At 41.9% G+C, this 11,072-nt stretch overlaps 1 protein-coding gene across 1 annotated transcript in view; it reads left to right on the top strand.

Annotated features, from left to right (window-relative positions):
* Positions 1-6,476: 6,476 nt before the first annotated feature.
* The window catches only part of LOC132406352 (erythropoietin receptor-like), a 34,898-nt gene continuing 30,302 nt past the window's right edge, over positions 6,477-11,072 (top strand). The window contains exon 1 of the mRNA XM_059991900.1: positions 6,477-6,653. Within this exon, the coding sequence (XP_059847883.1) occupies positions 6,479-6,653 (175 nt within the window). The 5' untranslated portion in view covers positions 6,477-6,478. The remainder of the gene's footprint in view (positions 6,654-11,072) is intronic.

Genomic DNA, 11,072 nt, shown 5'->3' with positions numbered 1-11,072 from the left:
AGGTTCACGAGCCAGACCTCATCAGAGGATCAGAAGTGGAGAGGATCAGCAAACTTAAATTCCCTGGTGTTATCATTTCAGAGGATCTGTCCTGGGCTGAACACGTTATGAAGGAAACATGGCAAAGCCTTTGCTATCTTAGAAGTGTGCAAAGATTTGATATGTCATCTAAAACTTTGACAAACTTCTACAGACATGTGGTGGCCTGGTATAGAAACACCAATGCCCTTGAACAAAAATTCTGACAAAAATTAGTGGTTAAGGCCTAGTCTGTCATGGATAAAACCTTCCTCACCATTGAGCCCATCAGCGGTGCACCTTTCATTTTCATTGCTTCTGATTGTGCAATTACTAAAACAGGTTACCAATTGTTAAAAATTGAAACCAAAGGCACTAGCAAGATATATTGTGGAGAGCATTCTAACTGGCTGCATTACAATAGGTGCAGGAGTAGGCCATTCAGCCCTTCTAGCCAGCACCACCATTCACTGTGATTATGGCCGAACATCCACAATCAGTACCCCGTTCCTGCCTTCTCCCCATATCCCTTGACTCCACTAATTTTAAGAGCTCTATCTAATTCTCTCTTGAATGCATCCAGAGAATTGGCCTCCACTGCCTTCTGAGGCTGAGCATTCCATAGAACCACAACTCTCTGGGTGAAAATTTTTTTCCTGAACTCTGTTCTAAATGGCCTACCCCTTGTTCTTAAACTGTGGCCTTTGGTTCTGGACTCCCCCAACATCAGAAACATGTTTTCTGCCTCTAGTGTGTCCAATCCCTTAATAATCTTATATGTTTCAATCAGATCCCCTCTCATCCTTCTGAATTCCAGTGTATACAAGCCCAGTCGCTCCATCTGGTATGGAGGCTCCAAATGCACAGGATCACAGGAGGCCGCAGAGAGCTGTAGATACAGCCAGCTCCATCACAGGCACAACCCTCCCCTTCATCCAGGACACCTTCACAAGGTGAGACGCACCACCATCAGGAAGGAGGTAAAGGATTTTGAAGACTTACACTCAATTGTTCAGAAACAGCTTCTTCCACTCTGCAACACGATTTCTGAATGGTCCCTAAACTCATGAACATTACTTCCTTTCTTTTTGCACCATTTATTCTGGTAATTTATCGTGATTTTATATGTTTGCAGTATACTGCTGTCACAAAACAACAAATTTCACTTTCTGAACTGTTCATGAAACACTCCCTCACTATTCCTGTTTTGCTCTGTTCATTTATTTATTGTAACTTATGTTCTTTGTTATGCCTGCGCTGCACTGCTGCCACATAACAACAGATTTCACAAATTATGTCAATGATAATAAACCTGATTCTGTTTTTGTAAAAGGAAGCCTTTGGGCTCACCGGGATTCTCTCAGCCCCTTGCAAGAACGAGTCAGACTCATTCCCCATTACCCCACAACGTACCTTTCCCTCTCACATACCAGGACACTACCAGTCTCTTCTTTCCAGTTGCAGAAGTTGACTTAAATCAAGCATTAACACCTTTTTTGGTTGCATTCTAATGTTAATTAAATGATTCGAACAGCAAAATGTGAGGCAGTAACATTGGCACTCAGGTCAGTGCTGGAAGCCACACCATTACTGGTCAGATCAGATTGTGGATCAGAGTGAAGTCTGATGAAATTAAATCCAATCGTTGGCTTGTGGAAAGGCTCAGACCTTGAGGTGAATGTTCTCTCTCTCTCTCTCTCCCTCTCCCTCTCCCTCTCCCTCTCCCTCTCCCTCTCTCTCCCTCTCCCTCTCCCTCTCCCTCTCCCTCTCCCTCTCCCTCTCCCTCTCCCTCTCCCTCTCCCTCTCCCTCTCCCTCTCCCTCTCCCTCTCCCTCTCCCTCTCCCTCTCCCTCTCCCTCTCCCTCTCCCTCTCCCTCTCCCTCTCCCTCTCTCCCCCCTTCCTTCTCTTCTCTTTCTCCTCTTTTGCTCTCTCTATACCACAGTGCCCATGATATAGCTGAGTCTAGCTCCTTTCAATCCTGTGCAGTGCATCCCCCCATACCAGACAGTTGTGCAACCAGTTAGAATGTTCTCCACATCTGCAGAATCTGCGAGTGTCTGATGACATACCAAATCTCCTCAAACTGCTAATGAAATATAGCTTACCGGAGTCCTGTGTCCTGGGCCAGTCTTTCAAGATGAAGCCCTTTGAAGATCCCTTCTCTCCAGCGTTGAGGTCTTTGGAGCTTCTTTTGGTGTTTCTGCAGCACTGTTTTTTTAACGGAAAGGGGTTGCTAGCCCCATGTCCAACCTTCTTCCATGAAGCTGCTTAACAGACTACAAGCCCTGCTGTTTCAGGAAGGATTCTAGTATGGATAAAGCTGATTGGCAGAAGCAAAGAGTGGGAATAAAGGGAGCCTTTTCCAGTTGGCTGCCAAATAATGGTGTTCCACGGGGGTCTGTGTTGGGACTGATTCTTTTTACATTATATGTCAATGATTTAGATGATGGATTTGATGGCTTTGATGCAAAGTTTTCAGATGATATAAAGATAGGTGCAGGGCCAAGTGGTTTTGAGGAAATAAAGAGGCTATAGAAGGACTTAGACAGATTAGGAGAATGGGCAAAGAAATGACAGATGGAATAGAGTGTTGGGAAGTGTGTGGTCATGCACTTTGGTAGAAGAAATGAAAGGGTTAACTATATTCTAAATTGAGAGAAAACACAAAAAATTAGAGACGCAACCTGGGATTCCTTAAAGGTTAATTTAGAGGTTGAGTCTGTGGTGAGGAAGGCAAATGCAATGTTAGCTCTTATTTCAAAAGGACAAGAATATAAAAGCAAGGATGAAATGTTGAGAATTTATAAAGTACTGATGAAGCCTCATTTCAAGTATTGTGTGCAGCTTTGGCCCTCTTATCTTACAAAGGCTGTTCTGAAACTGGAGCGGGTTCAAACAAGGTTCACAAAAATGATTCCAGGATTTAATGGCTTGTCAAATGAAGAGCATTTGCTGGTTCTGGGCCTGTATTCACTAGATTTCAGAAGAATGAGGGGTGACTTCATTGAAACCTATCGAGTGGTGAAAGGCCTTGATAGAGTGGATGTGGAGAGGGTGTTTAGAGAGGGAGGCATAGGAGAATCTAAGACCAGAGGACACCGTCTCAGAATAGAAGGGTGTCCTTTTAGAACAGAAATAAGGAAGAATTACTTTAGCCAGAGAGTGGTGAATCTGTGGAATTCTTTGCCAGCTGTGGAGGCCAAGTTTTTTTTTGTATATTTAAGGCAGAGGTTGACAGATTAAATATTGATTGGTCAGGTCAAGAAAGAATACAGGGAGAGGGCAGGAGATTGGGTCTGAGAGGAAACTTTTTTCAGCCATCATGAAATGGTGGTGCTTCTCAATGGGCCAAATGGCTTAATTCTGCTCCTTTATCTTACCCATCTCTAGCTCTAGCCCACTGTCGACATTTGATACATACTCTTGCAGCACTGTTTCACTGCGTCGCCGTTCTGTTAGGCCAGGGGTGGGCAAACTTTTTGACTTGTGGGCCACAAAGGGTTCTAAAATTTGACAGGGGGGCCAGACCAGGAGCAGATGGACGGAGTGTTTTGGTAATACACCTCATAAGAGAAAATAAAATATCATGGGATATGTAGAAAACATGTGCTTTAATTTCAATTGAAAATGAACAAATGCATTACAACAAAATATCTGTCTTTGAAGTCCCATGGTATTTAGCTGTTTATTGAAATGACTTTTAAAAGACTGAAAATTAAATGAATAAAATACAGCTTTTTTAAATAGTAACAGTTATTATTTTAAAGCACTGAAAATTCTGTTATCCTTCAAGATATTATCATCATCACTCTCCTTCTGACTGTCTTTATTTCAAAAACGGTAGGAGATGCAGGTCTACTTGTCCGGCTGCTTCTTATTCAATTGTCCCCTGTGCCAAAACTCAACAACGACCCGCACAATGACAGAACAGTATGCGGAGCGCGTTATTTGATCTGGAGCGCATTTTTTATTTTGAGAACGTACGTGCACCTGCGCACTACTCATGTCCATCACTTAACAGAAATGACATGTAACATGTAAGGCTTATTGAAAAAAATATTTTCAAATGCATTTTTTACGTAACACAACGAAGAAACTTATTTTTAATTTCAGTGGGAACAGTGTTGTTGGTCTCCCTTTTTAACCAGCGCATCAAAGTCTGGATTTAGTTTCGTTGTGGCGATTCTCAGGATGGATCTGAGGTGTTGGTCAGTTAACTTGGATCTGTGGCTGGCTTTGTTGATGTTCATGACGCTGAACGCCTGTTCACACAAATAGGTCGAGCCGAACAAAGAATAAAGCGCAAATGTGGAGTAATACGCTGCACCTCAACAAAGGTCAATGTATATAGAGTGCGTCATCTATTGGGAAAACGCCAGAATTGCGGGGAAAAAACGTTCACAAGGTTTATTAATATAATTTCATCAAGTTCTGCGGGCTGGATTAAAAAGCTTAACGGGCCGCATATGGCCCCCGGGCCGTAGTTTGCCCATGCCTGTGTTAGGCAGTACCAATGCAGGTAATATGCCTCAATTAGTCCAGAGGGAAATCGTTTTGGTTTGGTTAGGCCCCCTCCCCCACGCCCAGTTTAAATCTGCTGCCTGTACCTGGCTCTCGCTCCTGCTTGGCCCGCTCCCTTGAAGCAGATCAACGATGAAAAGTATAGGATCAACTTTATTTGACACATAAAGTACATTTACATGTAATTAGAGTTTGCTGGGATGTGTTGGTCTGGGTGCAACATGCAAAAAAATTCCAACATTCAACAACTATAAAGAATAGGAATTATATAAAATATAAAATTGGAGGTTAAGGACAGATATGGAATAAAATGTACATATTACATAAATACCAGCACATATTTACAATGTAAACAGCATTAGAAAAAGTGGTTTTAATTATTTACATTGCAGTGATGGGGTAAAAGGTAAAGGGGTGGGGAGACTAACTAGAATGTTTGATCAGATTAACTGCTGGGGGAAGAAACCTTTAAGATGATGTGAAGATCAGTCGTATGGGACTCAACCATTCACAATGGAAGTGAGTTTGGCACAACCCTCTCCACCATCTAAGACATTTTTAAAAGGCAATGGCTTAAGAAGGAGGCTATCATCTTAAAGGACCCTCACTATCCAGGAAATTCCCTCTTCTCATTACTACCATTGGGGAGGAGATACAGGAGCCTGAGACCCAACACTTAAAGATTTAGAAACAGCTTGTTCCCCTCTGCCATTAGATTTCTAAATGGTCCATGAACTCATGAACTCCGTCTCACTATTCCCCTTTTACACTATTTATTTATGTTATTTCTTAGCCTAGTTTGAGGGCTGTGCATGTGTGTGGGAGAAAAGGAAATACACCATTTGTTTCACTATTGTTGCTTTTCCCTTGGTATGTTCTGTGTTGTTCTTCTGAGAGTTGATGGCACCAGAACGCGTGGTGACATCTGTGGGCTGCCAGCAAGACATCCTTGGGTGTGTTGGTTGTTACCTCAAATGATGCATTTCTCTGTGTTATAATGTACATTATAAATAAATCTAAACCTGATTCTGTTATAACTTCTAGTGACTCTTATGTCTTGCTTTGCACTGCTGCTGCAAAACAACACGTTTCACAACATATGCCAGTGATAATAACCATGATTCTGGTTCTGATTCTCCCTCTGGTTAAAGAAGATTCCTCTGATTTCCCTGCTGGATCTGTTGCTAACTCTCTTAAAGTGACACCCTCTAGCCCTCTCTTCCCTCGAAGAACAGGATCTGCAGCCAGTGATGATGACATTACAAGCCTATTGAGGAAGTGGAGCACTGGTTTCTGTGCTGCGTTGAGCTGTGCCCCCAACTCGCTGCAGTTTCGTGCGGTCTCAGCCAGAACAGTGCCATAGCACTACAGGATCTGACTGTGAACAAATGATTTGTGGTTTTTCCCAACAACAGGGAATTGTGATTTGAATTCCAAGGTGGCTGAGTAGCTATATTAGGAATAACTTCTTCCCCTCTGATTTCCGAACAGACCATGACCACATGAGCACTGCCTCACGTTTCTGCTCTCTTTTTGCAGTACTTACTTTTTTACATTCCTTGTTGTAACTTAATATGATTTTTTATTTTGCATTGCACTGTACTGCTGCTGCAAAACCACACATTTCGCGACATACAGTCAGTGATAATTCTAAGCAATTGAGTATTTTATAGTTTAGAACTGTAGTGAAAACAGCACCATCTCTCATAGTAGCTTGGAGCAAAAACTATTGTCTTCCCAACCCAGATTTGAGAGTGGGTCTACTTCAGTTAAGAAAGGTTTCATTAGATTGAGAGAGTATTGAAATTGTTTCCCAGCAATCTTAGCAATGGATTGGAAGTTTTGGTTCTTTTCTCCTGGCTCCGCCTCTAATTGACACAACCCCACCCTCCGACTTAAACCCCTTCCCTCCAGATCTCAGAGATTGGAAAGCAGCTCAATGTGTTTACTTGGCTGTACAGAAGCTGTACAGGAACAGTCAGGGCCACTCGAAAGCAAGAATCTACAGATGATGATTAGTGCCAGCTGCCTGTGGAAACTGGGATTGTACCCCCTGTTGTTGAGTGCAGCTGCTGCTGTCCTGAAGCCAAGACCCTCCAACTTGGATCTCAAAAGTGAGTTCACTACTGTACATACGAGGTCTTGATAATTACAAATCATTCACTTGTATTTTAGCAGATGAAATTTCAAGCACCAATATGTTAATTTTACTAAATCTAAGTATATGTATAAAACCATTGGAGTTAGTTTAAAGGAAAATGTAATTTTCCCCACTTTTAAGTATACTCTGTTTTCCCTTGTGTGAATGACATTGCCTGTGTGATAGTGAGCTGGTGGTGAGAGCGAAGCTATTCTTGAGTCCTGCTGAAGTCTCAGCCCGGAACAGCAACTGTTTATTCCTCTCCATTGATGCTGCCTGACCTGCAGAGTTCCTCCAGCATTTCGTGTGCAAGTTTCCAACATCTGTAGGATCTCTTGTGTTTATTCTTGTTCATTGGCTGTTTTACTCAATGAGTTTACAACATTAATCTTTCAATCTTGTGTGCGATCCAAAGTGTTGTTTCTGCTCTATAGTTACATTGCTGAGTATTTTAAATTTGCAATCATTATTTCCATTGGGTGGACTACATCTTTTGAGTTTACACTGTTAATGGGTCTATCATTGGAAGTCATAGAGCTGAGTAAAATCTCGTGTAGCACGTACAGAGTCCAACTGAAAGACCGCATGACATAGGAGCAGAATTAGGCCATTCAGCTCACTGAGTCTGCTCCATTATTCAATCATGGCTGACTTATAAGATCCTTCACATATTCTTGAACAAGTCAACATGTTTTGTATTAATGTATTGTCAATGTGTTTTCTATTGGCATATTGAGGTGTGTGGTAACGTAGTAGTTACCTAACTGGCAGCCAGAACTATGGCATATTGATTCAGAGATTAAGTTTAGATCCCACCAGGACAGCTATGGGATTTAAATTTGAGTAATTACATAAACCCAGAATTAAAATGAAATGAACTCGTCACAGTAAAACTATGAGACTGTTGGATTTTCATAAAAAAAACTGTCTGGTTTTCAAGTGGAGAAATGTGTTAACCTTACCCATTCTAGTCCATGAGTAACCAATGAGTCTGACCCTTAACTGCAAATTATCTGACATCCACCATGTCAACATATTTTAAGAAATATGTTTTAGAAGTTATTTTGAGGAATTGTTTTAGCTGGTTTAAAGATTTAAACAATTTGTTGGATGACTCAGTCTTGGGTTCTTATTTATTAACCAATGAATGGAACACAATTGTGTCCTTTGAAATATGATGACAGTTGCATGTAGGGGTATTTTTCTGTGAACTAGTGGAGGATCTGACCACAGAGTACCATACGACATTTCAGACGCATGGTAATACACTCACTTCTGAATGTCAGGATCAAAGATCTACACTGAGCCAACAACACAAGGGTCAAAGCAGAATAACCAAATATTAGATTAGCTTCTTGAGAGAAAGACTACTGGATGATATTCCAGGCAACTGGACGATATTCCAATAAAATTATTAATCGAGTGTTTAATCCTTTATTCCTTAGAGTGCAGGAGGCTGAGGGGTGACCTTATAGATCAAGAGGAGTATAAAAGGGGTGAATATGCACAATCTTTTTCCCAGGGGAAGGGAACTAAAACTAGAGGGTACAGGTTTAAGGTGAGAAAGAACACATTCAAAAGGGACTTGAGGGGCAATTTCTTCATGAAGAGGGTGGTGTGTTTACAGAACAAGTTGCCAGTGGAAATGCTTGAGGAAGAGCATTTGGATTTGGATTTGGATAAGTATATGGATAGGAGAGGTTTAGAAGGATATGGGTCAAAGCAGGCAATTGGTTCCAGCTTGGTGGGCACTATGGATGGCATGGGCAAGTTGAACCAAAGGCCCGCTTCCGTGCTGTAGGAGCAAAAGGTTACCCATTCTAGCTGCTGAACCTGGAGATGGGAATATCACAAACTGAAGTGGAAGTTAGCCCTAGAAAATGATTGACTGGTTCTCAGTCATATCCAACAATGAAAGTGAAACCTGTGTGGTAGAGTTTTTAAAGTGGAAAAGCTATTATATTGGGACAGTTTCATTTTCTTGACCCTGGAAGTCCAGGTCCACTGGTACAAATAATTGCCGGAACTGGAGTCTTCCTTGCTTGCCGTGGATGACCACAACTTCTTCTACGCTTTGTCATGCCCCTCACTCTCCATGAAGTGTTGCAGAGCCACCTTCCTGCTGTTGGATCTTACCATTGATCTCATTCTGTTGGAGCTAACTTTGCATGCTAGGACAGGCATGTCCCTGTCTCTCTTATGAGACCTTCCTCACCTCGTTTAGCTCACCTGTCGAAACATTGTACCAGGGTGTTTTAAATTCAAAGTCCAAAGTAAATTTATTATCAACATACATGTATGTCACTGTACGAGGGTATATTACAATGATATTAATTTTCTTGTAGAAATTCACAGGAAATTAATGAAATATGGTAGAATATATGAAAAACTATAAAGACTGACAAATAACCAAGTGCAAAAGAAAACAAATTATACAAATAATACTGAGAACATGAGTTCTAGAGTCTTTGAGAGTGAGTCTGTAGATTGTAGTCAGATCAGAGTTGAAGTGAGTGAAGTTATCCATGCCAGTTCAAGAGGCTGATGGTTGTAGAGTAATCACTATGTTTCCAGATCCCCACCACCCTTGCTTTGATATCACAGCAACAACCTGCATTTACATTGTGCCTGAGTAAACTGTAAACCTTAAACACAAGAGATTTTGCAGATGCTGGGCATCCAGAGTAACATACACAAAATACTGGAGAAACTCAGCTGCTCAGCCAGCATCTGTGGAGAGGAATAAACAGTGGAGATTTTGGGCTGAGATCCTTCTTAAAACTTAAATGCTTATTGCTACATTTAACAACACAATGTTTAACTGTCATCCTAAAGGAACATAAACCTAATTTATTTAACTATTTTACAATTAAATTCTGGGGAACTCAGATGCAAAATCTACAGGATCTATTTGAACTGCACCACAACCCTGTTCCCTGCAAAAACACAAACATCTGGTTTGCAGAAAGGTTTTCTTTCTGCGGCAGCAAGATAACATTATTAACTGCAAGTGTGGTACAAACTGTCACCCAGTCTTGTTTGTCACAGGATTTACCAGCAGTGAAGTTAGCAATGTGTCTTATCTTTCCAAACACGTGTTTCAGTTGATGGGCTGGGAATGGGCACTTGGAGCCTCAGGATAAGTGCTTACTCACAAGTGCAGGCAGCACCATATTTTATGATTTTGTGCAAGTGACACTGGAAGATTAGCATTCACCCTGCCGTTTAAAGACACAGAAACCAGTAATTAGCATGTCCTTTTCTATAGCATACTAGAATTGTTGATTTTAAAAACACAAACTGCTGGGGGGTCTCAGTGGGTTGAGCAGCATCTGTGGAGGGAAGTGGACATTGGGTGCTTTGGGTGGAGACCCTTATCTGGCCAACCTGGAATGTCAGCTCTCCATTTCCCACTATCGATTCTGTCTGATCTACTGATTTCCTTCACTTTTTGTGCACTGTCCCAGTTGACCAAGTTGCCTCAGTTCCCAGTTTCACCAGATGCCCTTGTTCCTTCAGTTATTCCATCTTCCAGAGCTGCCTCAGTTGCCCAGCTCCTCCAGTTCCCCAGTTGCCACATTTGCCCCAGCTTCCCCATTTACCCTAGTTGCCTCAGGTTTGCAGTTTCCTCAGTTGCCCCAATTTTCCCAGTTTCCCCAGTTGCCCAGTTACTCCAGTTGACCCAGTTCCCCCTTTGCCGCAGTTGTTCCAGTTACTCCACTTCCTCCAGTTGCCTCAGTATAATTCTGTTGTCCCAATTGCTCCAGTTCCTCCAACTTTCTTTGCTCCAGATGCCAGTATCTTCTGCCTCCAAGAGTCAGGATTATTTTACGTCACGGATGAGTAAACAGGCCCTGTCCGACTTCCTGCATGAGGTTCCAGGAAAACAACCTTGTAAATACGAGGGGTGATTGATAAGTTCGTGGCCTAAGGTAGAAGGAGTCAATTTTAGAAAATCTAGCACATTTATTTTTCAACATAGTCCCCTCCTACATTTACACACAAAGTTCAGCGGTCATGGAGTATACAGATCTTGGGCCTCCAGAAAGTGTCCGCAGCAGGGGTGATTGATAAGCTTCTGGCCTAAGGTAGAAGGAGATGAGTTATACAGCTCTCGTTATATGCGTGTGCAGTTCAACTCTTTGAGTGATTATGCAGAAAGTTTGAAGTAAATAACATCGGGGTGATTGATAAGTTTGTGGCCTAAGTTAGAAGGAGATGAGTTATTAACTTCAAACTTTCTGCATAATCACTCAAAGAGGTGAATTGTATGTGCATGTAACAAGAGCTGTATAACTCATCTCCTTCTACCTTAGGCCACAGACTTATCAATCACCCCTGCTGCAGACACTTTCTGGAGGCCAAGATCCATACGTTCCATGACCGCTGAACT

The sequence above is a fragment of the Hypanus sabinus genome, chromosome 16, assembly GCF_030144855.1.
Source record: "Hypanus sabinus isolate sHypSab1 chromosome 16, sHypSab1.hap1, whole genome shotgun sequence".
NCBI lineage: Eukaryota > Metazoa > Chordata > Chondrichthyes > Myliobatiformes > Dasyatidae > Hypanus > Hypanus sabinus.
This window is presented reverse-complemented; position numbering and strand designations above follow the sequence as displayed.